Raw genomic sequence first — 27790 nt, 5'->3', positions numbered from 1 at the left:
GGGCCGATCCCAACAATTGGCCAAACGCTCGAGTCGTCATCAAACAGGCTCCGCGTTGTTGTTTGCGTGACAAACAACGCACACAAAGCTTGTTAGCCACGTTTATTTGGAAGCCAAACGCAGGTTTCGGTGTCTCGGCGGCGACACAGTTTGAAGAAAGCCGACGGCTCCGCTTTCCGTCACTTGAGCGGTGAGAAGGAACACGGGAACATGACTTTGGTCTTCCGGGATCGCAGCAGGCCCAGTCCGGGCGCCACTGAAGGACACCGGTGTCACTCGCGCATCGAGCTTCATTTCGCCGCCACCCGCCGGGCGGCCTCTCACCTGCCGCGTGGCTTTCCAAACGTCGCCGCTCGTCGGCGCTCTCGAACCAGCGCAGGGTGTAAACTGGCGAGGGCAACAACACCACACGCGCGTTAACGCCACGCGCACGAGCGCCCGCGCGTGGCGTGGCACTGACCTGTGTCCAGGTGGCCGATGTCGCTGCGGAAAGCGGCGAGCAAGCGGGCGTCGCCACAGGTGGCGGAATCCCCGCGAGGAGCGGCCCACAGCGCGGCGGCGCCCGGGAGCGTCCTGAAGGAGGCCCATTCAAACGCGCCTGAAAAACAAGCCGCGCGTCGCGGCTTTAACGCAACCAAAGACGCCCGCCGGATCAAACAATGACGCCTCTGACGTCACGCCGTTAGCAAACGAGGTCGCGCGCGAGGTGGCCTGTCCAAGGGGCTGCAGACGGAGGCGCCACGTGGCGGCGAAGTGCCGCGGGCCAACTTGATTGGACGTGGCATCGCTCGCTTGATGCGACGCGGCGCGACTTGACGCGACCTGGCACGAGCGAGATCGCGGCACATAACGCGGACTTGACGTGACGTGACGCGGCACGGCCGACCTCCGTGGCGCGGCGGGGCGCCGATGCGGCTCCAGGGCAGCAGGGCGGCGACGTGATTGCTTTGACACGTTAGCATGGGAAGGGCCAGCCTGATATACTCGGCGATCCAACGCTCGTCCTGAGCGAGCGCCGCGCGCACCGCTGCACGATGGCCGAAGGAGTCTAAGGGGAAGGGAGAGGGCGGAGCTTATTCACTAGACCCGGAGGGGCGACCGACATACTCATTGACTTCCGACTCCTCACCGTACTTCCAAATATGGAAGACCTGATTCAGGGCGCCGTACTCGACGCTCCAGTAGCCAATGAGCTCTGAGTGGGCGGTCCTGAGGTGAATCTTCTCATTGGTTAGCTCCAGGAAGGCGGAGCTTCGGTCCGGACGGATTTGATAGGTGCGGAACTCGTACAAGGCTCCTCCTTCTTCTCGGGCTCCTGTTGACAGGCCTGCCCAGAGCTGAAAGGGGGCGCTCGCGTGCGCACACACACGCACACACACACACACGCACACACACACACACACACACACACACACACAAGCACACACACGCATTTGTCTTTGACCTCTGACCTAAACGCGTTGACGTGTTCTTTCCAGGTTGCTAACATGCTTTTGAATAAATTGAATTTTGAGATTTGGCCTTTTTTGTGCTCGTTTCAATTCCATTGTATTGATGGAGCACTTTCGAACAGCCATCGCCGCCTACAAAGTGCTGTACATGAAGCAATTGAACATATTCAATAAACAGTCAAAAAAATCGGTAACAAGGACGGTAGAAAGCAAAGAAATCTCTGTTAGTTTACGGGCTGCCTTGGTTAATTTTCAACTTGAAACATTTGTTCCAGCGGGTCCAAAGATCACCTGCGTCTGTGTGCGAGGTACGAGGGCCCGCGTGTGAGAGAGAGAGAGAGAGAGAGAGAGAGACCCTATTCCGGAATCCGTTTTAATTGCCAGAATCAAACGTTGCAATTTGATTGTGCTTGGCAGCGGCTGGCGCGTGTCGTCTCGTGACCGATGTCACGTGACGCGAGGAGCACGCACAAGCACGCCACCAGAGCGACCGCAGCGGTGCGATAAATCGCGAGCGTCAAGCTGAACGTTTTGCACCACGACGTCGCGTTTGGAGGACTCACGTGAGCGTGCGGCGAGAGGCGGAAGCGGGCCGAGAGGCGTGAAAAGCCAATCATTTTTCAAAACGTGAAGAAAAAAACAAGTGCAGAGCGAGCATCCCAAAGTTCCAGTGACAAAGTTGTCCGTGACGTCATCAGAGCGCGTCACGGAGCGGGCCGGTCACGTGTTTCATTTCCCTCTTGTTTATGTTTTTATCGATGGAGGGCGTCGGGTCTGAGCATTGGGACGGCGTCCGTCACTTTTTGACTTCAACTGCCGAGGACAAGTGGGCGATGCACAACAATTGAAGAAGCGAAAGTTTTCTACGTGTTTCGAAACAACGGTATGCTCGCGTTCTACCGGGTTAGCGTTTTAGCCCGCGCAGTGGCCGCGGCAGATCGTTGGGGGGCGCTAATGCACCGGTTGAATTCGTAACCCGCCGTTCAACGCGTGCGGAAGAAGAGGAAGGACGGCGACGCCACGCCAAATCCGACCCGAGAGAAGCATGTGGAACGCGGCGCGCGTAGCCGCGACCTTGGGGCTCGCGCTCCGGCGCTCCGCGAGATGGAGCACGTCGCTTCCGGGTTCGGCGGCCGCTTCGGGACGCGCGTCGAGCGGCCAAACGCGCGGCGGACTCGAACGCGGCTGCACCGTGGACCCCGAGCGGGAAGAACGCTTCTGGTTCGAGGAGCTGGCAGGTCGGCAGCGCGCTTCAAGCGACGTCGGCGAAACGCGTCGCGCTTTCGCCGTGTTGGCTCGTCTCGGTTGGTTTCAATCGGTCTACTGCGCGGAGGACTCGGGGGTGTCCACAGTGGGTCCTCGCGGGCCGCCGTCCTGCCTGTTTTGCAGCTCTCCGAGGAGACGTCGCGCGCCCGATTCAAATCATCGGGAACGTTCCGATGCTGCTTCACAGATGGCTGAGGAGCCGCTCATCCGAATCGGGTGTGCCGCAGGCGCGAGAGATTTGAAAACTGGCAGGACGGGGGCGGGGGGGGGGGGTTGCTTGTTGACCTGGGTGAGAATAGACCAGTCTCGACCGGGTGGAGTGTGGACTAGACGTTTATTTGGGCCTTTGAGTCTTTTTGAAAGTCCTCGGCGAGCGCCAGAAGAGGACCTTGCCGTTGACTTGACGGGAGATGCGGCACCGTGACCGCAGAGTTGCCGTCCTTCGACCCGCGTTCAGAGAGTTCACCCAAACGGAAATGGGGAGATCATTTCCCTCCTCCAAAGAAAATCCAGCTTTGTTTCCAAACTCAAAGTAATCGTGTGGAACGTGTATTGCAAACCATGACGCCTTTCATCTGTCCTCTTTGTCCCCTTTGTTGTCCCGCAGCGGCCGCTCTTTGAACGCCTCTCGTGTCCTTTCAGATCCAGAGGAGGACGCTGATGCTGATGCGGACGCGGCGGCGGCAGGCGTGCGTTGGCGGCAGAGCCGGCCTCCGCCCGCGCATCCTCCCCGGCGCACTCGCGCGCAGCGCGGTTTGAAGGACGGGCCGGGCCCCGAGGCGGAATCCCTCATCGAGTTGGGCGACGCCGACTTCCCGAGCGCCGAGGCCTCCGGCGAGAAAAAGAAGGCGGCGCCGAAGGACGAGCGCGAGCTTTACGGGACGGCCGATCCGAAGCCAGCCGTCGGCGGCACCGGCTGCTCGGGCTGCGGCGCCGCCCTGCACTGCGCCGACGCGGCCGTCCCGGGGTTCCTGCCCGGCGACAAGTACGAGGCGCTGCTGCGGGAGGGCCGCCTCCGCGGCGCCACCTGCCAGCGCTGCCACTGGCTGCGCCACCGCCACGAGGCTCTCAAGCCGCGGGTGTCCAAGGACGAGTTCGGCCGGGCGGCGGAGCGCATCCGCTCCGGCGGGGCGCTGGTGCTTCTGGTGGCGGACCTCCTGGACCTGCCTGACTCCATCGTGCCGCAGCTTCCGCACTTGGTGGGCGGCGACAAGCGCGTGGTGGTGCTGGGCAACAAGATCGACCTCCTTCCCGCCGACTCGCCCGACTACCTGCGGCGGATCCGACGGCAGCTGGGCCGCTGGTGCCGGGACGCCGGCTTCGGGGCGCAGGTGAGCGACGTCCACCTGATCAGCGCCAAGACGGGCTACGGCGTGGAGGCTCTGGTCTCCGGCCTGCAGAGGGCGTGGAAGTACAAAGGCGACGTCTACCTGGTGGGAAGCGCCAACGCCGGCAAGTCCACGCTCTTCAACGCGCTGCTGCGCTCCGACTACTGCAAGGCCGAAGCCTGCGAGGTCGTCGGCAAAGCCACCGTTTCCCCGTGGCCCGGTGAGCCCCCGGGGACCGCTCGCGGCCTCGCGCTGTCCGAAGCGCTTCTCAAATTCCACACCCAAATTTTCGACAACTTCCCCCCAAATTTTGTCGTTGCCGCCGAGGCGTCGAGTCATCCAGGCGCTCGATGTTGTCGTGTTTTTGACAGACGGGAGTTGGCCCCGAAACGCTTTGTGAAGATGATGATTGGCCCAAGGGCACTTTGGCAGGCTGCCGCATGACCGGCGCTCGCGTTTCTCCTTTGACACCCGGGCAGGGACCACTCTGGACCTGCTCAAGTTCCCCATCGTCAACCCCACGCCGTACCGGATGTTTCGACGGCACCGGCGCCTCGAGGAATGCCGCCGAGAGACGGAGGACGACCCGGCGCCGCCACGGCCCGAAGACCTCCGCCGCCGGGGATACTTAGTCGGTACGGGGGGAGGAAGAGGGCGGGGCCGCGAGCGTCTACGGCCGGGGGCCCAAAGCCGAGCTGCCGCTCTTTTTGTGATCAGGTCACGTGGGTCAAACGTTCCTGCCCAAAGTCGGCCGAGGAACCGTGGCCTTCGATCCGGACGCCTTGGCCTTCGGAGAATACGATGACGGCGACGACGGTGAGACGCCGTCGGGCGACGGACGCCGCCCGAGCGCGCCGCCCCCCGACGAGCCGAAAGATTCGCATTGGCTGTTTGACACGCCGGGAATCGCCAAGGAACGCGACGTGAGTGGCGCCCCGGCGACGGGCCGGCTCCTCCCGGACCGAGACGAGACCGACGCGGCGCCGCTGTCCGCAGATCCTCGGCCTGCTCGACCAAGGAGAAGTGCGAGCCGTGGTTCCGGCGCGGCCCATCGTCCCTCGCACCTTTGTCCTGAAGCCCGGAATGAGCCTCTTTGTCGGCGCGCTGGCCAGGATCGACTTCCTGGAGGTCAGCGAGAAGCGACGGCCGATGCCCGCTCATCCGAACCCCGCCCCAGATAAAGCCGTCGGAACGGCTCGGCCCTTGTGGCGGGACCGAGCGAGCCGCGGGGACGCGGCTGTGTCAAAAGAAAGAAAATGAAACAATCGTCAGAAGAAGAGTCGCACGAAGGCATCTGCGCCTTGAGGGCAATTTGTAAACCTTTTGCTTTTGTCCAACTTGTGGACTTCCAGGGGGAGAAGTCGTGCTGGTTTTCCGTCATGGCCTCGGCTCAAGTTCCGGTCCACATCAGCAGCGTGGAAAAAGCCGACGCCGTCTATCGGAAACACGCCGGACGCGAGCTGCTGGGGGTGAGCGGCGGGCGTCGCCAATGTGGGCGGGGCCGGCGGCGCTGACGGTGTTGTCGTGCTTTGGAGCGCAGGTGCCGGCGGGAGGAGAGCTGCGCATGAAAGACTTTCCGGCGTTGGTGCCTCAGGATTTCCGGCTGGAAGGTCGAGGTCCCGCGGAGGCCGCCGCCGACATCAAGCTGTCGTCTGCAGGTAGGTTGCCATCGCTGCCACCTCCTGTGCCCTATGGTGACAGAAACGCCCCCCCCCCCCCCCAGGTTGGGTGGCGGTGACGGCGTTTGAGGGCCAAGTGCCGCTGCTGAGGCTTCACGGACCGCCCTCGGCGGCTTACGGCCTGAGGACGCCGCCGCTACTCCCTCACGTGGTTTCCCTGAGGGGGGCGCGCATCCCCAAGTCGGCCGCCTACAAGGCGCCGACGCCGGCGGCGCTCCGGGACGGCCCGAGGCGGCGGCCCAAGACCGCCAAGAAGAAGGGAAAGCCACGACAACGTCATCCCATCAAGAAAACTTTATTTCAGCCGCCGAGTGGGACCTCGTAAGCGGCCGCGTGGAAAAAAGGCCGAAAGCAAAGCGCAGCCACGGCGGCGGTGAATTCATCGTGGACGTTTTCACAACCGCAGCGACCCCCATCAAGTCACGTCGCCTCACCGTGGCTCATTCGTCATGTACAAAGAAGAATATTGCACCCAATAAAACACAAGACCAGCGTGAGCTGAAGTTCAAGAAAAGCCGTGATTCGCGTAGCGCCACCTGCCGCCCGACCGCTTTGAGGCCTCCCCGAGACCAAAGGCCTCTGTGGACTTTTCAGTCGCTCGCCGGCGCGGCGCTCATGTAGTACACGTTGACCAGATGGCGCTTGAGGTGGCGGCGGTATTCGGGCTCCGCCGGGAAATGGCGGTCGCAGAATATGCACGTGTGACCTTTGACCTCGGTCGGAGCGGCGGGCGTCGGCGGGCGCTCCGACGCTTTGCCCGCGCCGGCGCCGTTCCCGTTGAGTCCGGAGTCGTCGCTGCCCTCCGAGGCGCCGTCGCTGACGTCGCCGTCGCCTCCTTCGTGGCTGCTGTGGACGCCTTCGTCATCCTCGGGCTCGGAGGCTTCGGGAGGCGGCGCGGAGGAGGGCTGCGCCGGAGTGGGCGGCGCATCCATCGCGGGCGACGGGTCCATCGCATCCATTGCAGGCGGCAAGTCGATCGCGGGCGGCGGGTCCATCGCGTCCGCATCCGTGGCCTGCGCGGGGGCGGACCGGCCGGGCGCTCGGGAAAGCCGCGGCCGCCCGGAGGTCTTCCCGGCGGATCTCCCGCTCCTCTTGGCGGGCGAGCCGGACGGGAACGAGCGTTTGGCGGTGGACGGGGAGCCCTTGCCCGTCTGGGCCCGGCGGGCCTTGGGGGCAGACGGCCGCGAGAGGTCCAGCGCTCGGGCCGCTTTCCTCTTTTGGGACTTTTCCCCGCCGTCCTTCCCAGGGCCTTCCGGCGCGGCCCCGCGCCCGGCGAGGAGTTCCCCTCGGTCCGACTTCCTCCCGCAGGCCCTTCTCGGCTTGCCGTCTCGCCGGCCGCCCGTCGCGGGCCTTTCCGACTCGGGCCCGTCGCCCGCGGCGCCCGTGGCCTTCTTGCCTCTTTTCTTGGCCTTGGCGGCGCCGGGCGCGGCGTCCTCCGGGTTCTCGCCGCTCTTCTTTTGCCTGGTTTCCCGCGCGGCCTTCTCCGGGTTCTCGCCGCGGCGAATCTCCTCTTCCCCCCCATCCCGTCCGAGCGACAGGTCGACGGGCCCGGGCGGCTTGTCGGCGGGAAGCGTCTCCCCGCCCGGCCCTCGGCCGCCCGCGTCCTCCTCCGCCCGAGCTCGGGCGGGCCGCTCGGGTCTTTTGACCCTCAGCTTGACCTTGGAGACGTCGACGGTGACGCTGCAGCCCGAGTGGCGCGATTTGATGTGGTACTGCAGGTTGCACTTCTTGGAGGCGGCGTACTTGCAGAGCGGGCAGAGGAACTGGCGGGGGTTGAGGTGCAGCTCCACGTGCTTCTTGAAGTTGCTGCGGTCGGCCGTCTTGTACTCGCAGTAGGGGCACGCCAGCGGCTTGGGACCGTTGTGGACCTGCCGGGCGTGGCGGGTCACCTCGTGCTGGTTGGCGGCCAGGTAGTTGCAGCTGTCGCACTTGAACGGCCGCTCGCCTGCGGGGGAAAAAAAAAGCCAAAGCTCACGCGCGCCCACTTGACTTTGTGTGAGGGGTTGCGTCGCATGAGATTTCCACGCGCGTCAACTTCAAATGATTTCCGAGCTTAGGAAATTTGCATCCGCTCTCGAGATGAAAATAAAACGACAAGGACAAACACCTTCTGGACTTCTCCCACCTCGCTCCAAGTCCTCAAGACACACACGCACACACACACACACACACACACACACGAAGAAGAGTTTACCGTGTGGTTGCGCCGTTCGAATGCTTCAGTGGACAAACAAAAGTCACAAAAGTGAAGCCTTGTCAAGACATGTGCATCGTTGGTGCTTACACAACAATAACAATCGGGACAAAGGTGGCGATGGTGCGGCTAGGGCCCGACCCAGATGGACTTTCGTCTTTTTTGGGGGGTGGCTGACTCGTAGATTTGGCAGAGAATGAGCGCTCATTTCAAAAAGCAGCGAATCAGCTCCTTGGACGGACGCCTGGAGTGGGAAACGCCGGGGCCATTTTTCCGCCACTAGGTGGGGCACCGCAGCGTTTGGCGTTCATACGCAACTTGACGAGGAACCTGCGAAAACCTTCTGGTCTCCCACCAACCCTTCGTAGCATCTGCCGCCTGTCGAGCAAAGTTGCTGAATCCTGCGCCAGGCTTCCTCCCATTAGCTGTCCAAAGTGCTGATTGGCTCGCACGCTCTGACTTCAACCCCTCCCAAGAAGAGAAAATGGGATAAAAAGGGAGGGGAGGGGCCGGGCGGGGGCTCTGGCACAGCGCGAGCCGGCAACTTTGCTTCTCTGCGGCTCACGCGCTCAGCGGTCCCGATGGTACAAAGCGTTTGTTCCAAGAGACACTTTTGCGCCGTCAGACGTTGCCGACGGGAGGACGGGCCTTTTTCCTCGCTAATTAACGGGGGGGCGCGAGGCAACTCGGCACATCTGCATCGCCGATGACGCGATTCGCCGGTCGCAAATCTTCGGAATAGCCGGCCCACGGTCTGAAAGACGTGTCCGGCGGTCGGGCTCTAGCGACCCCGCCTCCCTCCCCAGGGGCGACGCGTGACGGGCGGCGTCGGCGCGCCCCACCTACCCGAGTGCGTGCGCATGTGCCTGGTCAGATGCGTCTTCTGGGAGCTGGAGTAGTCGCAGTACGGGCAGCGGAAGGGACGCACGCCTGCAAAAGGGACACGCGGCCTTAGTCGGCGCCGGCGTGGGCGCGATGACCCCCCCCCACCCCTCGGAGACCCTCACCCGTGTGCGTGCGGATGTGCTGGATGTAGTTGCTCTTGCGGTCGGAAAAATAGGAACACTGCGCGCACGTGTGCAGTTTGCTGGGAAAGTGATTGCGCAGGTGCTTCCTCCAATGGTACTGACTGACGGTGCTGTAGGCGCACAGGGTGCACTTGAAGACCCTGCCAAAGGCACACAGGGGGGGTTGGGAGGCGTCAGCGCCGAGGCGACGGTCAAAGGAGGCGGCGGCGCGGCTGACCTGTGGTCGTCGCCCTCCTTGCTGTGGTGCTTGAGGTGCGCCACGTAGTGATCGTAGCGGTTGGTGTTGTAGCCGCAGCGCTCGCAGCGGATCAGGCCTTTGGCGTCCCCCGAAAGCGCCTCGCCCTCGCCCCCGCCCTCGCCAGGGCCGTCCGGGGCCGCCTGCGCCTCTTTGGCCTTGCTGCGGCCCTCCACGCGGTGGACCACCGCCATCTTGCTGAGCGCGTGCGTGCGCAGGTGCTCCACAAACTCGTCCTCGCCGTGAGCCTGGAAGCGACACGGCTTGCAGTGGAAAGGCTTCTTCCTCTTCTTGCCGCCCTCCGCCGGCGCCGTCGCCGGCGGGCGGGGGCCGCCGGAGCCCGGGAATTGGCCGCCGGCCTCCCCTCCGCCGTTTTGCTCTCGCGCGGCGCAGGCGACGGGAGACGGCGAGGAGACCGGCGCGTCGCCGTCGCGGCTCTCGTAGCCGTACCTGCCGAGGAGCGCGAACGTTAAGCCGAGCCGCGCGCCCCCGAGCCCCCGCCGGCCACTCACCCGATGACGCCCTCGTCCTCGCTGTCCGAGTAGCCGCACGCCACCGTCTTCAGCTCCACCATCTCTTTGCCGTCGGCCTCGGCGCCGTCGGCCGCCGCCACGGCCGCCACGTTGGCCAGCATCACCAGCTGGGGGGCCGGCGAGCCGCCGACGTCGTCCATCAGCGGAAAGGGCTCGGCGGGGAACGCCGCCGCCATCTGCGCCATCTCCCTCGGCCGGCTTTCAAGCGGAAGCCGAGAGTCAAAAATCCCGGCCCATGGATGCCGCGCCGAACTCAAGTCCTGAAATAAAATGCCACATTTGATTTGAAATGAAATGACAAATCCATGAAATGGAGTTGAAGCGCCAGCGCTTTGTCCTTGCAAAACAAGCGGCCGAGCGACGAGGTTGCGTTTGGGCCCCTTCGCGTCTGCCGGGATCTCGGTTGGCCTTGGACGGCTCGGGTGTGTCATGAAGCCGCTGATCAGCGTTTGCAAAGGTCAAACTGTGAACAAAGAACGTTGGCTCCGTGTGCTCTTGCGGCTACCCCTGGAGAAAAGATTGACGCCGACGGGCAAAAAAGTGCCTCGTTTGTGATCGGCGACGGCTGATCAATTCAAGCGCGTCCAACCCAATGCGCGCAATCATCCAAATCGATGGAGGATTTCTTCCGTTCGCAGGTTCGACGAGCTCTCGAATGAATTCTTTCAACAAACGCTGAAGTCGTTCGGCACTCGATGACCTGCCGATTCATTTTTGCACGGCTGCTTTTTGGAGTCAAAACTCCAAAGCCAATCAAGCGAGCGAGGCGCTCGTTTCTCCACAAACAACCGCAAGGGGGCTCGTCGAGGTTGCTCCAGAAGGGACCCAAAGGGCAAAAGGTCGCAACGCCGCCGTGGTCTGGCTTGGAGGCCGCCAAACAAGTTGGTGGAAAATAGCAGAGCAGTCGTGGCCGCTATTGGCCATCTGATGGACGTTTTCCTCTCCGCTGTCGGGGCAAGAAAAACCGCGCTGGATTGACACGCGCACCCGCGCCAACGAAATGACGGCAAACCGTATTTGCCGGACGGTCGTCCTTTTCCTCGCCAAGCTTCTACGGCCACCATCGAATCCAAACTAGTTGGGGGGGGGGGGCGGCCGTTTCCTACTTGCCGTGCTTCAAGTTGGCTTGAGCAGAGATGCGCACGCGGTGACAAGCGAGGAGGCGCTTGACAGCGGCCGCTCCTCGAAAAGCTCCAAAAGAAAAAAGGAGGCCCGGGCCTCCGCGCTCGGCAAGCCTTCGGAATCGCTTCTCCCGATGGCTCGGTTGTGTTCACAACGCGCCCGTGACAAAGTTTGCCAACTTTGGGAGGGTGGAAGGGGAACGCCCGGTCGGCCATTTTGAAACAGCACCGAAGCAGTCGACAGCGCCCGCATCGCAAACTCGGCAAAAACAACAAGCCCCCAAAAGCTATCTTTTCAGCCCCCCCGTCACAAACCAGCAGCGCGGAGCACGTCGGCGAAAGAACGGCACAGTGTTCCGCCCTTGCTCTCGTCGTCGTCGTCGTATTTTCCAGCGCAAAGCCTTCACACTTGAGCTCGTATTCGACAAACTCGTCGCCTTCCCGAAGGCGCGTCGTGATTGAGCCGCGCCGCCGCTTGACTTTTCAACCAAGTTGGCGGTGCGAGCAAGTGGAGGGCGGCCCACAAGTGGCGACCAGGCCGCGGAGGAACCGGCCCGGGCCAAAAGTGCGTCTGGCAAAGTGTTAGCCATGGTCCTGAATCGCGATCAGCGGCGGACAGCGACCCCCCCCCCCCCCCCCTCCGTCATCTTCTCGCCCGGGCCGCCTCCATTTTCCAAAAGTTTGCTCGCGGCGAGCCGCGCCGCGTGAAGTTCGAGGCCCCGCCGAAGGAAGGCGAGCCGCCGCCACGCTCGCACTCACCCGCTGTCCCGGAGCAGCAACTTGTCGAGAGAGACGCCGGCCCGCGGAGAAAACCTTCGCGCGTCGTCGATTGCCGAGCGGGGAAGAAAGCGGAAAAAGTTGCCCCGCATTCCTCCACAGTGCGCCGCCCGCTCGCGTGACGTCATCACGTCGCCGTCCCAATCGACGTTGCGGGTGGGGGGAGTCAAAATAGGAGCAAAACATCGCCTTCGTCCTCCACTCGACTACTTTTCCTTGCATCACACTTTTTCTTTGACTGCGCTGTACTTTTATATCACTAGAGTACAGTTTGGGGGGGTTTTAGGACACGCGACTTGATTTGACTAGGGCGCCATTTTATTTCACTGCAATACGGGCTTGTTTGACTCCAGTCACGTCGTTCAGCAAAAACATTGAACAAGACATTTTATCGGAGGAAGTACAGCGTGTGTGTGTGTGTGTGAGAGAGAGAGAGAGAGAGAGAGAGAGAGAGAGAGAGATTCAAAAGGGAGCATTTCCCCGTTTACCCAGCAACGGCCAATGTGCTGTATTGTTTTGTGTTCTTGTAAAGTGTCCTTGGGTGTCTTGAAAGGCGCTTATAAATCAAATGTCTTCTTCTTATTATAATGTAGGCCGGTATCATCCAATTCAAATTGCTCCTGTCGCCAACTGCAGCCCTGAACAGGACATGAGCAGTGAAAAATAGATGGATGGGTCAAACACGCGAGAATATTTGGTTCTATCTGCGAGCCATATGAAATCTTCAAAAGAGCCACACCTGGCTCACGAGCCAAAGGTTGCCGACCCCTGCCATAAGGGGACATAGAAGAAGAAAAAAAACTGTGCGGCCCCTGTGCAGATATTGCAATCTTTTGTTTGTTTTTTTGTAAGGGGACGCTTTTTTTAAAATGCGCAATTCTGTACTCCGGGTCAGCTCAGCGAATGTCGGCTTCACTTGAGAGACGACGCGACTTTGGGGAAGAAGAGAATCAAGAACAGATGGAATGTCTTTGTACTTGTGGGACGAATAAAGGATATCTTATCTTATCTTACTTCAAGCCAATTATTCAAGTCAAATTCAATCCAACTCGCCAACGGGTGAAAACTCGTCATATTTGTTGTTTTCAGTTACCCGGAAGATGACGGGAAACTACATCGACACCCAGTGGTGTGGCGGGGATTTTTTTAAGTGGGTGTACGCCATTCTGCCATGTTCTATATATACATAAAGAACATCGATCATTGGCTACGACGCCAGTTGAACTCACGTTAAATTGAATGTTTTACGACTCCCAAATAATCACATGAAGCATAACTCGCATTAGGGCTAAAACCCAAATAAAAGTTGAACGTGGCGTCGGGACAAGTGGGTGCACGGCGTACCCCCGCGTGCCACGCCCACTACACCCCTGTCAACGCCATTAAATTAGTCAGAAGTTTGCAGTATCTGGCAATCTTTGCGAGCGCCTCGCAAAGATTGCGAGACACAGTATCCAAACTTTTTTTTTAATGGCCGATATACTTCCGGGTCATCGTTCGGGTAACTCAAAACAGCAAACGTGACGCATTTTCACCCGTCGGCGAGTTGAAGTTGACTTTGGTAATTGGAAAGTGGAAAGCTTTTGGTCCCTCGCCGATGTTGGCCCCTTCCTCCGTTGCCATCGTGTGACCGAAAGGCTCGAAACAACAATTTCAAACTCCAGTCAAGCGCCGTAAATTGACAGTTCAACACCCGCTGCTGAAAAACGTCGGCAAAATGTTTCTCTCTTTGGGGGCTTGAGAGGAGGGGAATCAAACCGGGGCGGTTACCCATCCCTAGCCCCACATGATTTATACGTTTCCAAATCCAAAGTGAATGAGATGGGGGGCGCGTTCCTTCAACTCGTCTTTCTTCTTTCTAGCCACAATCTTGCTCCTGGAGACTGTCAATGTCCCCAGTGTGGGACAAATAAAGGAGATGTTATCATATTTCATGCTCGATCTTAGTTTGACCGTTTGGGTGCTTTCTACCGTCTTTGTGACCGATTTATTGTTTTCTTGTCGCATGTATGATAGTTGCTCCGCGTACGGCGCTTCGATTGCAACGGCGGCCGTTCACAATTGCTTGAGAAATCCACTCGAGTTGAGTTGAGCGTCAACTTCCTCGACGATCTCACCAAGGTTTTGGCAGTTGGGCCTATCCGGGCGGTGGCCTTTCCGTCGGGAAATGGGGGGGGGGGGGCGCACCGGTCGGGGGCGGCTTCTCCCACATTCCAAAGGACGCGTTTCCTTTTGAAATCGTCCAGGAAGTCGCGCAGAGGCGCGAGTTTGAAGGTTTGTCGGTACGCGGGCGATTTCGCGGACACCCGCAGCGGCTCCTCTTGTTCGATGTTGCGAGGGAAGAAATTTCATCTGTGCTCTATGTTACGCATACGGTACATTTGACAATAACGTTGATCCAAATCCAATTACAACTCGGAAAGGGAGTTGGAAGCGAGTAAACGCGGTCCGCCCACTCGTGAAGTTTGGTTTGAAACATCCACCGGAAGTGCGGCTGATTGTCGCAGTCACACGCGTGGCACTGCGGGGGAAAAAAACATCCCCGATGTACCGCAAACAATGTTTTATTTTGAAAGCGCGTCAAAGGAAACTCAGCGGTGCGGTCTTCTGACTTGGCGGCTGATGAAGTTTTGTGGACTTTCGGGACTGTTCGAAAGTTGCCGTCCAGTTCGTTCGGTGGCCGCGCGTCCCGTTCAGCCTCTTTGGACCGGTGACGTGAGCGCGAGATTCTTCCGGGGCCGGTTGGGCCTTTCGTTTGGCTAGAAACGGCTGACTCGAAGCCTTTTTTTTTTGTTTTGGCGAACGCGGGTCCGGGAAGCTCCCGGGGCTAAAGCTAACGTGACGACGACCGAGCGTGACGGCGTCTGAGCTGCCCACGTCACACGTCATTCGCCGGTGTCGGTTCGTCTTTCGGCTCGCGTCGTCACGTCCACCTGAGAGATGGAGGGCCGCGCGAGCAGCTAGCGAGGGGGGGTACGGGGGGGGCAACCCAAAGCGTCCTCACGATGGCCTCGACCGAGCCGTCGCTCAGCTTTAACCTCCTCCACCGAACGTGCAAACTGGTGGTTCTGCTCTGCTTCCTGCACATGTCCGTGACCGTCTTCTTCTACGTCCGCTCTCTGGACATCCGCTTGGGCTTCGTCCAGAACCAGCAGACCGACGCCGGGAGCGCCGCGCCCGCCGCCAGCCGAGCCCCGGAACCCGAAGCGCCAGACGACAAACGCTTGAAGACATGTCCGCAAACGTCACCCCTGCTCGGTCAGCCACTTCCGCACCTTCCGACAACTTCTGCTACTTTAACTTTGGAGTTTGACTCCCCCCCCCCCGCCATCTCCTACTTTTTCCTACCCCCACCCCCTCTTCTGAACTTGTTTGAAAGTTGATCTGCGTCGTTTCTAAGCTTGCACTTCAGGTTTTCCGAGCAGTCTCAATTTTTTTTTCTGGGGTGGGGAGGGCTCCTTTGTAACCCGTTCTCGGTCCTTTTTCTAGATTCGTTTTGGTGGGTTCACGGTGGGTTGCTTGTTGATTCGGTGAGCCTTGCGGGTACGCTGTGAGCCGAGAAGACGAGGCCGAGCGTTTGCTCCCGTCGCCAGCCTCGCTCCGCTTCGTCCATCGGGCGAAATGGAGGTCGAAGCTCATTTGCGAGTTGTCGTCTCGTGCTCGGACGGCGCCGGCCGGTGCCACTTTGCGCGCGACGTTGCCTCCGCGCGTCTCCGGAACGCTTTTACCGCGATGCTTCTCGTCTCGACGCTTCGGTTCCAGTGGTCGTCGACGGCGTTTGGCGGGAGCCGAACCCACAGCGGGGTTGGGGAACTGGGGGTCATCGAGAGCCACCTTGGGCCTCCCGACTCCAGCGCGCCCCATTCGATCGACGACGATGGCGGTCTCGGGCTTTTCCGATGCCTGGCGACGAGCCGCCGGTCCGAATGGGGGTCGGCGGAGTCGGGCGGGAGACGGCTCCCGACGAATTGGCCCGGACTGGACGTTGGCCTTTGGCTCCACAATACTGAGCGTGACCCGCGTGGCTTTGATTGACTTTTGAATCCCCCACTTTCCACGTACCTTTGAGGAAAGACTCAAATGAAGCAGAAATCGGTGCCAATCAATGCTAAGAAAGGCGCTGGAAAAGCGATTCGACAGAATTTGAGGAACGAGTCAAACTGACCCGAAACGGTGTCACGAAAAGCCCCGAACCACCGCGGCCGCCTTTCCTGACCGTCGGCCTCCCGTCGGCCGTCGTTTCCCGGCGTCTGGCGGGCGTTACCGTGGCGACGGGGCGCCCCGGTCTGACGTTGCCTTTGCTTCCAGTGGGTCCTCTGCGGGTGGAGTTCAACGTTGCGGTGAGCCTGGACGCGGTCAGCAAGGCCAACCCGGAAGTGGGGCCGGGCGGCCGCTTCAAGCCCAAAGACTGCGCGGCGCTGCAGAAGGTGGCCATCGTCATCCCCTTCCGCAAGCGGGACGAGCACCTCAAGTTCTGGCTCTACTACTTGCACCCCATCCTGCAGCGTCAGCAGCTCGACTACGGCGTCTACGTCATCAACCAGGTCAGCGTCCGCGCCCGGCCGTCTTTTGTTTGGGGCCAAATCCAAAGGGACCCCATCGATTGATTGTTTTGAGCACGCTTTTATGAGGCGCGCGGCTGCCAACGTTTTCTCCCGTCAAGTCGATTCCGCCTCACGCCGGGTCCGCGGATGCGGAATGATTTTGTGAAGGCGGCGACGCGGGCCGTCGCTCGGCCGGGCCTCCGGCCCCCGCCCGCTTTTCCATCCGGCCCCGCGGATGGAAAACTCCCCCATATCTCCCCCACGCGGCAGCGGGCGGCAACGTGGCCATCTCAGCGTGTTTGTGGATGCAGGATGGCGAGGAGATCTTCAACCGAGCCAAACTGCTGAACGTGGGCTACGTGGAGGCCATGAAGGAGTACGACTACGACTGTTTTGTCTTCAGCGACGTGGACTTGATCCCCATGGACGACCGCAACATCTACAAGTGCTTCGGCCAGCCCAGGCACTTGTCCGTCTCCATGGACAAGTTCGGATTCAGGTCAGACTTGCCGCCGCCGTCGCCTCACTTGCCTTTCCCGTCGGCTCTCAAATGGAATCAGTCGGTTGAGCCGGTCGATGAGCGCTTGACAAAGAGCCATAAAAGCAAAAGATTTGTATTCCAGTGAGAGCCATATAGGGACGGATAAACGATTTTCAACAAAATGTCAGGATGATAAGCCTGTAAATGTATTTTTGGGGAAATCATTTTGTGATCATACTCGCCACGAATGCCAACGGCTTTCCGTTCCTCACGGTTGCTAAAAACTCGAAATGGAATGAAAGTCATCTTGCCGAGTCCATCCGCAAAGTCACTGCCGGCTAGCTTGCGCGCCGCTCGGTCGCTTGCGCGCTTCCTTTCCACCGCCTCTCGCGGGCTATTTTGATGTGAAGCTAGCATGGCGCGTGGCAAAATGCCGCTCTGCGTTCCACCGTTCCATCCGTGGGATTTTGTCACACCGCGCAAGGGCGAGTCCTTCGGTCCATTGGTCCCCAAGTCCACCGAAATCATCTTTTCTTTTCGCCATCTTCTTATTCGCCTCGGATTAGCTTTGGGCTCACAACCGAGCGGATTGATTCGAAGGGGGGGCGTTGACCCGTTTCTCCAGCGACGGCGACGTTGGCCAGTATCGTCCGATCAAAATGGCTCCCGGAGGCCAACCGCAGCCCGAACGAGGAAATGAGCGGTGAAAACAACTCGGCGTCAGCTCACAATGCTTTGCGATGCCAGGCATTGCAAACTTTTATTTATTTTTTCTCGTGGGAATACCGTTGCAAACTCCAGCCGTGCGGCCTCAAGCCAATCGCTTTGTCCACTTGCTGCTTTGCGTTTCGCCGCGCCCGTCCCAAGTCGGGCGCCGTATGCAAATCCCGCCTCGAGCGAGGCAATGCCGGAGCGCTTACTTGCCGGAGCCGTCTCGCCGGCCAGAAATACGAGAATGGCTTTGAAGGGTCGCGTCGGATTTCACTTGAGGGTTTTCGCTCGCACGTAATTCGGATGGATGATCGGCACGCTTGTCCTTGCTTGATTTTGGAGGATCGGATCGGATCGCTTCGGCGCATTCTAATCACGAGCGAGCCCCGAAGTCTCCAGCGTGCTCCGTTGCGTCGCCGATTTCCTCTTTTCAGCCCGGTCAAGCTGGAGTCGAAGAAAATGCGCCAAAGTGAACCAAAAGTGCTGCGTCTGCCGGAAAAGTGGCAATTGACGCATTTCCTCAAAAGCGTCCACCCCGACCGAGTGTGCCGCGCGCCCTGACCGGGGCTTAGAGCAGGGGTGGGCAATTATTTTGGGCATAGGGCCACACGAGAACCAGAAAATATATTATGCAAATATATTATGAGATGGAGGGCCGGATCAAAAGGCTGAACTCAATTCGAAGCATCGAAGACTCGGGGGGGGGGGGGGGGGCGATTGACCGTTTTCCTCGCCGGCCGGGAGGAGGGACGCGTCCACGGCTCGCCAAAGTCGCGCCCGGACGCCGAGCGCCCCTCGCGGCCCTCCTCACGTGCGGCCGCTTGCGCGCAGGTTGCCGTACAAGCAGTACTTTGGCGGCGTGTCGTCCATGATGAAGGAGCAGTACCTGAAGATCAACGGCTTCCCCAACAACTACTGGGGCTGGGGGGGCGAGGACGACGACATCTACAACAGGTGAGCACGTAGCGTTTCACCGATGTATTGGGCTTTTTTTCGACAGTCGGCACAGCGCTCTTTGCTCGGCCGTAGCCGTGGTGAAGCCTCCGTTATTTCCTTCTCTGCCCGCCTTTCTTTTCATCCCTGTTGAAAACCGAATCATCCTCATCCTCATCTTGTCTCCTGCGGCTTTGTTTCCTGCACTTCATATGGGCTGCTCCGTGCAAAAAAAAAAAGGAAAAAAACACCTCCACCTACTAGCGAGCTAATATCTGGCAATGGTGGCGCCACTGCCACCTGCTGTCGCGGATGTGCAATTACACTTTATTCTCTTTTCTTTGGAAAGAAAAAAAGCAAAGCAAGGCTTGCTTCCGGGGTCACAGGGTGCGGTGACGGCAGTCGCTTCCTCCTTGGGTGCACTAGCGCCCTCTAGCGGATGAAAACCAAAGTCATTTGCAAAGCAGCAAATCACCAAGGAATTGAACAATCAAACGTGGAAAACGAAGCCGGTTCTCTTTTCAAGCCGGCGCAAAAGAATCATTTGCCGCTTTATGCCGTTGGACTCGTCACCGTCAGTCGAGTCCCGTTTGTTTTTGTTTTTTTCCCCCCTCACCGTCGAGCGCGTCTCCTCTCAGCACTAAGCTCCTTCCGGATCAAAGCGTCGTCTCCCGCGGCAAAAGTCGGAGCCGGGTGCCGACGCCGCCGGGCCCGGCTCGGGCGCGCCCGCGTCCCCCTTCCCGATCTGGCGCCGTATCGTCGGCCGCGTTGACACGTGTGCTTTGCTTCCCGCGGATGTGGCCAGTCGTTAGCGTGCGATCTTGTTTTGGCAGGCTGGCGTCCAAGGGCATGAGCATCTCCAGGCCCAGCGGCGAGGTGGGCAAGTGCCGCATGATACGCCACGAGAGGGACAAACAGAACGAACCCAACCCTCAGCGGTACGGCGAGACGCTCCTCCTCTTTGGCTCTGCTCCGTCCCTCTTCCGCGCCCGTTACAAAGCGCCCCATCTTTTTCCGGGGATGCGAGCCACCACTCGGGGGAGGGGGGTGGGGACAACAAAAAAAAACTAAAGAAATCGTCGAGGTCATCTCCTTCGATGACGGCAAATGTGGCCGGAGCTCGGAGGCGGCGCCGATGGTGCGCTCGGACGAGGGGCCCGCCCCTCAACAAGACCTCTCCAAAGCGGCTCGCCCGCTGCGGTCTGCGACAATCCTCATCAGGACTTCGCTGATTCCTGCTGACGGCGCTTGACCAGAACTGCCCCCTGCAGTCATGTCAGGGAAAACCTGGCACGGTGTTGCGAGGGGGGGGGGGAGAAAGTTTCCGTCTTGTCCCGCGCCTAAAAGGGGACCGTGGGTCGCGCCGCCCCCCTCGTTGCATCTTTTTGCCTTTTCTCCTTTCTACGTCGCGGTCCCTTGCGCCTCCGAAACCCTGACTGGCCGTTTGTGTTTTTGTTTGTGGTCACGTCAGGTTCGACCGCATCGCTCACACCAGGGAGACCATGAACAAGGACGGCATCAACTCGCTCTCCTACAAGCTGGTTTCCAAGGAGGCGCTGGCGCTTTACACCAAGATCACGGTGGACATCGGAAAGCCCTGAGGAGCGCCCCTGCCGGGCCGCACCTTGCTTTCGCCGCGCAAGAGTCGCCCTTACTCGGTTGCCGCTCCCTCTCAATCAATCAATCCAATCAATCCATCAATCGATCCGCCAGCCATCTTTTTCCTCCTTTTGATATTTTGCTTGCTTTTTGATTGCAAAGTAGTCTCCAATCGGAGCGTCTTGTTTGACGCGGGTCATGAAGGAAAACCCGGGACGCATTGATCAGCTTTAAGTGTGTGTGTGTGTGTGAGGACTTGCGCTTGTCATATCGGCTACGTGCACACTGCCTGGTGTCACACCCACTCCAGATGTGAATCCTCGTTTTTTTTTCCCACGTGGCGGTTCACGTCCACGTTGTGACACGCTCGTCGCGTGGCTCAAATGCGCTCCCGTATTTCATCGCCCCCACAAATGTCCACGTGATATTCTATGAAATTCAGACAAGCGCCGGCCGTTCACGTCGTTGGTGCCCCGCCCGCGCGGAATGCGTCGGCGCGTGAAAAGCCTTTTTCCGGGTGGCATTTGAAAACATCCGACTGGCGTCCGATTGTCGGCGAACGGTCCGGGTCACACCGGGACCCCCCAAAAAAAGGTGGGCCTTGAGCCGCAGTGCGAACGTAGCCGCCGACGAGCGTCGTTTATTCGCAAGCTTTAATCATCTCGACACGCGCCTTCGCCGGTTTTTCAAAGCGAGCCGCATCGGTGATTCGCCATCACCTCGAATGACGGAGAGGCGATGGCTTCCAAGTGTCCTTCCGCCAAGCGGCGTGACTATTGATTGTTGATCAGCTTTATTTGTGTCTGCGTTTACTTGAACTTGTGCGCGTGGTCGGCCCCGCTTTCTTGACTTTGACGGAGGAGCCGAGCGGCGACGTTTGTCGTCGCAATCATTGCACTTTGGTCACCGTTTTGAAGTGGACTCCTGTTTTCTTCCAAAATAAAAGCATGGGATCAATGTTGACACGTTTGACAAAACCAAAGCCAACCTGACTTTGAACACTTTGCCCCGGAGCGTGACTCCGTGACACTCCTACCACTTGTAGAAAACAAAAAAAACACAGCGTCGTGATCAACAGCGTCTTGACGGGACTGAAAAAGCAGTCCGGCTCCAAAGCGCGTTCCGCAGAATTCCTTTCGACAACATTTGCGTGGACGGCATCCAAAAGAGCGCCTTTGATTTTGTCTCGGTGACGATTAGCATTTGTTAGTGCGCGAGCTAGCAAAGCGCAAGCGTTAGCGAGTGAAGGATGATAAGAAGCTAGTTAGCAACAATGCTAAATAGCAGACAAAGCTTCCTTCGGTTTGGACCGGTTGCTCATTTTGGCTCAAAGTCAACTCCAGCGGAAAGGAAAAAAAAAAAACCAAACGACACAAAGTAGCCTAACCCGGCAAACGTTTCACGAGAAAACGGTGATGTCACTGTGCCGTGTTCATCGTCCTGCTGGAGCGACTTTGGATGACCTTCTGGAAAAGGTCGTCTGCAAAGAGAAGAGGAAAAAAGTCAAGTCCGCCTGGACGGCAAGATGATGCTTTTCCTTTTTTTTTTTCTTTGGAAACTCACCGTCCCTGAAGCTCCCGGACTCTGAGCGCTGGGCAAAAGACAAAAACAAGAGACGGACGGCGTCATCGACTCGAGTTCACCGACATCGTCGTCAGCCTCAACAAACCGAGCCGACGGCGGAGCGTACGCTCCTTACGCGTCGTCGCCGATTCTCACCAGAGAAGAGGTAGCGGAAGAAAAAGAAGGCGCCAGGGCGGCCGGCGGCCCGTCCGCTTGCTCCGGGTCCGCCTTGGGAGCTGCGGGCGAAGGGGACGGCGTCTTTAGCGGTCGCTCCGAACGAGCGTCCGGGACGGCGCGGGACTCACGCGGCGCTTTGACGATGCTGTCGACGGCGTGCGCCACGCCGTTGGTGGCCATCAGGTCGGCGCGGGCCACCGGCACCCGGTTGACGAACACCGTGGAGTTCCTCTGCGGGGCGACAGGGGGCGTTGAACAAAGAGGAGGGGCGCGAAGCCCGCGCCGGGGGCGCCGCCACCCACCACAGTCAGCTCCAGCTTGTCGCCCAGCAGGGGCCGGATCCTGGTGTGAGAGCCCACGCCGCCGCTGACCACCAGCCCCTCCCCCAGGTGGTATTTGAGCAAGGCCGACAGCTGCTGCCGGTTTCCTGGAGAAAGACAAGCAGCCGTCGACGCTCATTTGCGCGCTCGCCTAAATATTTGTCCCGTCGGAAGTGGCCCAGCGCAAATGTTTGGCCGGAATGTCAACGCGTGGGCGCAAACGCGCTGCGGAGGCTCCGGGATGCCGAGAAGGCACAAAAGCGGGACTCACGCATCAGCGCGTCCAATTCGGGCCGCGTCAGGGCGCCGAAGGCGGCGTCGGTGGGCGCGAAGAAGGTCAGCGCGCCCGGCCGGTTGAGCAGCTCCGTCATCCCGGCCACTTGGATGGCGCCCACCAGAACGCTGCCCAAGGAAAAGGCCGTCAGGGTCCGGCCCCCCCGGGGGGGGGGAGGGGCGCCGCCACTCACCCGAAGCGCTCGTCCGCCTTCAAGACGTCCATGAGGGTTCCCGCGGGCGGCGTCAGCACGCTGTCCACCGTCAACAGGGTTCCGTAGCGTCCCGTCTTGTCGTGGGCGGCCAGGCAGGCGTTCTCGATGCACAAGTTCTGCGCGGGCGGCGCACGAGTCCGTCAAGGAGCCGCCGGACGGCCGAGGGAGGGGCGCCGCGCCTTACGTTTCGGTAGACCAGGACTCGCAGCTTGACGCCCGACAGCGTCTCCAGCTCCTGATTGTGATACAGCGACTGCGACGACAGCCGCCCCTTGACGACGTGGTTGCTCATCACCTGGCGCGCGTCGCCGCTCGTCCGGCCCCCTGCCGACGGATAGAAAAGCCAAAATCAACCGCCGGTAACTCCGGGGAAGGCATCTGGGCGTGACGGCTGGATGGAGCGACTTTGCATCTTCCAACGCTCACCTGTGAAGGCGTCGTCCAAGGGCGCCAGCGCCGTCAGAGCTTCGGAGCCCTTCAGCCGCGCGCTCAGACCGGCCTCCGCAAACATTCTGGTCGCCGTGGCCACGTTGGAGCTTTGGGCCAGCTCCAGCAGAGTTTTGGCTGCGCGACACATTGTCGGGTTTGGCTTCGATCGGCGGAGCGGCGAGCTAGCGCTGGCGTACCCGAGTCCGGGATGAGCACTTCATCCACGTAGTGGACGACGGCGTTGGTGGCCAGCTGGTCCTTCTTCACCACCACGGCCTTCCCGTTGACGGTCAGCCGGTCTCCGTCGCATCCCACTTCCAGAACGGCGCCCTGCAGCGTCTCCATCGGCGTGCCCGACACGATGGACTCGGCGCAGCGCATGTTCTTCAGGATGTGGTAGTTGAGCAGGTCTGAAAGGAAGGGCGTCAGCGGGGCGGGGCGGGGCCAAAGCCTCCGCCGTTGCACGTACATGGATTCCCCTCACCTCGAAGAGACACGGGGTCTCCCAGAATTCTGCTCAGGGTCTCCTGCGGGATCTTCCGGAAGGCCTCGTCGGTCGGGGCGAAGACGGTGTACTGACCCTCGCCCTCCAAAAGGCCGCCCATGCCGGCGGCGGCGATCGCCGTCTGCAAGGCGGCACGGGGAGCAAAGAGTCAAGTCAGCGCGCCGAGCCGTCCCGTCGTCCCGCGAGAGCCGGCACTCACGCGCAGCGTCTCCAGCTCGTCGTCCGCGTCCACCAGCGCGTGCGCGTTGCCCGAAACGGCCGTGATGACGCGGTCCACCACGTGCACGATGCCGTTGGTGGCGTGCTGGTCCGGTTTGATCAGACGCGCGCAGTTCACCGTCACGATCTGAAACACAGCGGCGTTTTCTTCCCCGCAAGCGAGCGCGCGCCAGCGCCAGCGCGCGTTACCCCGTTGGAGTAGTGCTGCACGTGCACGTGCAAGTCCTGGTACATGGACGAGAAGGAGGAGCCGTGCCGGAGCTCTTCTGACGTCAGCCGGCGCTCGATCATGTGGTAGTGGAGAGCGTTGAGCAGCTCGATGTTCACGTTGCTCACCAGCGCGTCCAGGATCTCCTGCGCGCACGCACGCACACCCCCCTCCCGTCCCCGTTAGTCGGGACAGAAGCAAAAGAAGTTTCCCCTCCCCCGCCGCGCGCGTCGGACGAGCGGCGAGCACTGACGGTGGGCAGCGCGGCCCAGGCCCCGTTGCTGGGAGCGAAGAAGGTGAAGCTCCCCGGGCCTTCCATCTCCTCCCTCAGTTGGGCTCTGTCGGCGTACATCCTGGTGGTGGACGCGCCCACCGCCCCCACCGTCTTGTAAATGTTGACCAGGGGCAGAGCTGCGGACGCAACGCCACAACCCCTCCCGTCAGCGGCCTCCGTCCGGGGCGACCCAAAAACGGCCAAAGTCACTTTTTAACAGCGCCGACTTGAGGAGGCTGAAGGTGCCAGGGGGGGGGGGGCGCATGCGGCAGACTGCGTTTGTCTTTGAGGTCAAAGGTCATACCTGCGGGACAGCCTCTCTCCCCGGGAATCTTCTCGTAACCCGGACAGCACTCGTACGTCACCACCCTGCGCCGGCCACACATCAACGACAGACATCGGCTCAGTGACACGGCCGCCGCGTTCTCGCCATCGGAACAAACCTCTCCTTCAAACCCCCCCCCCCCGCCCCCACCAAAGCAAACATTTTTTACACAAGACCACCTCATCGACCTCGGCAGACACGGAAATTCTTGCCTGCTCGTAAAAGTCGTTCATGTCCCCCCCCATCACGCTGTTAGAAAAGGCGACGCGGGTTTTTGTGCGTTGTCACGGTGCGCGCGCGCGTCTGTCATAAGAAGACGAACACGAGCGCCTCGCAGAGGAAGCGGATCAGCGCAAAGATCCGATCCAGCTGCCCGGGGATGACGCTCGGCCCCAAAGTTTGGCTCTTGACTTCCTCCCTTCCTTCCTGTCGAGATTTCCATCATAAACGCCCTCGTAAAGAGACTGGGAATGTGGAGACAAACGCCCGCCCGCAGCACAAAACATTGAAAAGACAACAAGGGAAAAAAGCCTCTCGCCCGGGGAGGCCAAGAAAAGCGAGCAAAGGACAAGCCCAAGGAAGTTTCAAGCACGCCACTGAAAAGGCGTCTTTGGCGTCGGTCTTTGCTTCGGCTCCAGCAAGCGACGCCCTCCCGAATAGCTTTTCCAAAGTGACGTGGAAGGCGCTCGTCCGTCGGGACTCTTCCTCGCGGAACGTCCGAGCGCTTCGGCGCAGGCGGCTCGACTCGCCAAACCGGACGGCCGCAAATGAAAACGGCCACGCGCGAAAACAAAGCCCCCCGCGCCGTCTTCGACAAAGCCGACTTCCTCTTTGACGCCGGCCCAAAACGACGCGCGCGTGGCGACGGGCCGGCTTCGCGCGCTAGCAAAGACCGGCGGGAGAGGGACCGAGGCCGCCCTTGGCTCGGTGCTCCCTTGACCTCATCCAAAAAACACTCAGCCGCCCAAACGACTTTTCCCAAGTAGCCACTTGGAGAAAGGAAAAAAAAAAACGAGAACGAAGACGCCGAAAGTGACCGGCGGGGCGGCTTCATCGGCGGAAGGACTCCGCACTTGGCCCGTCTGTCTCGCTGTCTGGTCAGGATTTGTTTTGTCTCCCAGTGCTAAGGGACAGAATAAAATCCTCAATTTTCAGGACTTTGCTCACTTTGAAGTACTTTGAAGTGAGTTTGGCCAAAGAATATTGGACAGCGGAGCTCCGAGTAAGCACGCGGCAACCGGGGCAAATGTGGCGCGGCGACGGCCACGCGTGCAAGATTCATGAAAAAGAAAAGGCTCCGCATTTCGGGTCGCAAGGCACCAAGCTGAGCGGCGACGAACGCTGACGGCCGCTCCTGAGGAGAACGGCTCGGGAAGCTCGGGCAAGGAGCCCCGTTTGGGCTGCATCGCCTTTGAAAGACGTTTGGGGGTCGAGAAGAGCGCTCCCCGACCGTCCCCGACCGTTCCCGACCTTTCCTTTGGTCCGAAGCCGTTGCCGCTCGAGTCCATTCGTGAAAGTGCTCTGACGCTGCGGCAATTCCGCCGCCGCCGCCGCCGCCGCCTCGGCACCGCGCGTATAGAAGCCGCTGACAACTACGTTGACAACGACGAGGATCGTGATTCAGCGGCGGGGGCTTTTTTCTTCATGTCCGTTTCTTTGGGAACTCCGCTCGGGTCGATTTCACGGGCGCCGGCGGCGATCGCGCTCCGGTCTTCGAGCGTCGGTGCTCGGCAGTGGCGTCGGGGAGGCTGACTTACGTGGGCCGGTTGCAGATCTTGCGATGGTACCACTGCTTGCAGTTGGCGAAGTACTTCTTGTCGCCGCCTCGCAGCTGCTGCATGGCGCACACGTTGGGCCTGCAGGGGGCGACGCACAAAAGCACCGTTTCACCTCCTCGGGCTGGCGGAGCGCAGAGCGGCGCAGCGCTCTCGGAAAAGCAACTCCGTCCGCGAAGCGCTCGAGCCCATTTTGGCCTATCCGCTAACTGGCGGAAACTTTGGATTCCCCGCCCGGCGCGTACTCTTCGAGACTTTGCCGAGGCCCGTTTCCCGAATCGAGAGCGTTCACTCACCCTTGCTGGCGCCCCCGGACGCGGCTGTGCTGCAGGACGGCCTGGTACGGCGAGCGCGCGACGCTCGAGCTCCACGAGACCAAAAAGCACAAGGCGAGCGGCCAAGGCGACTTCATTCTCGCTCGTCTTCTTCTCTTGCCTTCTTCTGACGCTTTCTCGGCTTGCTTCTCCCCTACTTGCTCTCGCGGGGCCGCTTCTGCTCACTCACTTTTATGCCCGAGGAGTTTGGGGGCGGGGGATTGGGGGGTCCGCAGCTCACTGGGCGGAGACTTGCGCTTGTGCGGCGTCCGATGTACGTTTCACTCGTTGTCCTCCACACTTGGGCGTTCGCGCGCGCGCGTGCGTGTGTGTGGTGGTGGTGGTGGTGGGGGGGGGGGGGCGGGGGGGTCACGCTTGAGCTTTTCCAGCAGAAGGGACACATGCTTGAAGTGCGTCTCCCTCCCGCCGACCGCGTCCGTCTTAAGGCTCTCGGCGCGCCTCCCGCCTCGGGGTTCAAAGCGGATCTGAAGCCAAGACGAAATGTGGGACGGAAAAAAAGCCGCCACGAAGCGTCATCCCGAAAAGGGGCCACTTCAACCTTTGAAAATATCAAAGCAATATGTCACGTTGCCACATATTGTGGCGGCGGAGCCCAAAAAGCAGGCAAGAGGGACGAGCCGGGTGGACTTGACAACACAGACAAAAGCAAATCCCAAACGAGACAAAAAGAATCCAAAGTAGCAATATACCGAGTGAATTGTCATCCGTTTGTTGAAGCGCGCCATCTTGGTCTCGAAGGATCGTCCTCGCCGCTTGGCCCAAAGCGTTCAGTCGGATTTTGCCTCGTCTGTCGTCATTCGCTTTGACGCGAAGCAAAGCTCCCTTTGCCGTCAATGTCCTGCGTTGAATTTCTGAACTTTCAGTTCTGCGGCATTTTTTTTACTTCATTGTTATGTTGCAGCTTCAGGTTGTGGTTCTTGAGACTTTTTAGTTTCTCCCATGCTGTTTCTTTGTTGCTTTGGGTTCGTTTTGTCTTCATGACTTTGTTTACGATTTCCTTTTCTGTGTTTTATCAATACACTTCTTCAAGTACACCCCGCGCCTGCTTTTTGGGGTCCACCACCACCGCGCAACGTAGCAAGGCCGTCCGTCCCTCGAGCGCGGGGGAGAATCGGGAGACGGCGCCGACATATTTGACAGTCAAGTGACAAAACTGTTGCCGCGCCTGAGAAATCTCCCCGGCAACCGAAGCGCCGCGAGTCGGGTTTGGTTTGCGGCCGAGCGGAGAGGCGGCGCGCGGGGTCACGTGAGCCCCGACGTCAGGTCACCCGAATCGCAGCCGAAAGCGACGC

The 27790-nt window shown here is 60.1% G+C and overlaps 5 protein-coding genes across 6 annotated transcripts; 2 read left to right on the top strand and 3 right to left on the bottom strand.

Annotated features, from left to right (window-relative positions):
• Positions 1-89: 89 nt before the first annotated feature.
• nipsnap3a (nipsnap homolog 3A (C. elegans)) lies at positions 90-2533 on the bottom strand. 2 transcript variants are annotated; one of them, XM_052079351.1, is made up of 6 exons: positions 2412-2533; positions 1130-1337; positions 887-1048; positions 461-598; positions 325-387; positions 90-256 (listed from the first exon to the last, which is right to left on the bottom strand). In XM_052079351.1, the coding sequence occupies exons 1-6, from the start codon at positions 2496-2498 to the stop codon at positions 180-182; spliced, it is 735 nt and encodes a 244-aa protein (XP_051935311.1). In that variant the 5' UTR covers positions 2499-2533; the 3' UTR covers positions 90-179. The 2 variants fall into 2 exon arrangements, with proteins under 2 accessions (XP_051935311.1, XP_051935312.1); XM_052079352.1 differs by lacking the exon at positions 2412-2533 and adding an exon at positions 2015-2203.
• noa1 (nitric oxide associated 1) lies at positions 2497-6049 on the top strand. The gene is made up of 8 exons (XM_052079347.1): positions 2497-2689; positions 3360-4265; positions 4525-4680; positions 4763-4968; positions 5042-5173; positions 5398-5514; positions 5586-5703; positions 5769-6049. The coding sequence occupies exons 1-8, from the start codon at positions 2497-2499 to the stop codon at positions 6047-6049; spliced, it is 2109 nt and encodes a 702-aa protein (XP_051935307.1).
• Positions 6004-11742, bottom strand: rest (RE1-silencing transcription factor). Its single transcript, XM_052079346.1, has 6 exons — positions 11595-11742; positions 9694-9974; positions 9164-9631; positions 8926-9086; positions 8765-8848; positions 6004-7669 (listed from the first exon to the last, which is right to left on the bottom strand). The coding sequence occupies exons 2-6, from the start codon at positions 9897-9899 to the stop codon at positions 6315-6317; spliced, it is 2274 nt and encodes a 757-aa protein (XP_051935306.1). The 5' UTR covers positions 9900-9974; positions 11595-11742; the 3' UTR covers positions 6004-6314.
• A 2422-nt stretch (positions 11743-14164) lies between these two features.
• b4galt1l (DP-Gal:betaGlcNAc beta 1,4- galactosyltransferase, polypeptide 1, like) lies at positions 14165-20837 on the top strand. The gene is made up of 6 exons (XM_052079350.1): positions 14165-14870; positions 15921-16156; positions 16468-16655; positions 18180-18302; positions 19115-19219; positions 19753-20837. The coding sequence occupies exons 1-6, from the start codon at positions 14618-14620 to the stop codon at positions 19880-19882; spliced, it is 1035 nt and encodes a 344-aa protein (XP_051935310.1). The 5' UTR covers positions 14165-14617; the 3' UTR covers positions 19883-20837.
• Positions 20790-26751, bottom strand: tgfbi (transforming growth factor, beta-induced). Its single transcript, XM_052079349.1, has 17 exons — positions 26460-26751; positions 26146-26244; positions 24368-24432; positions 24043-24200; positions 23771-23935; positions 23562-23708; positions 23342-23483; positions 23055-23267; positions 22855-22992; positions 22613-22752; positions 22408-22544; positions 22212-22342; positions 21923-22047; positions 21749-21851; positions 21600-21679; positions 21444-21471; positions 20790-21360 (listed from the first exon to the last, which is right to left on the bottom strand). Exons 1-17 carry the CDS (start codon positions 26573-26575, stop codon positions 21299-21301), a joined length of 2049 nt encoding a protein of 682 aa, XP_051935309.1. The 5' UTR covers positions 26576-26751; the 3' UTR covers positions 20790-21298.
• Positions 26752-27790: the final 1039 nt, after the last annotated feature.

The sequence above is a fragment of the Hippocampus zosterae genome, chromosome 1 (assembly GCF_025434085.1).
Source record: "Hippocampus zosterae strain Florida chromosome 1, ASM2543408v3, whole genome shotgun sequence".
In the NCBI taxonomy this organism is placed as follows: domain Eukaryota; kingdom Metazoa; phylum Chordata; class Actinopteri; order Syngnathiformes; family Syngnathidae; genus Hippocampus; species Hippocampus zosterae.
This window is presented reverse-complemented; position numbering and strand designations above follow the sequence as displayed.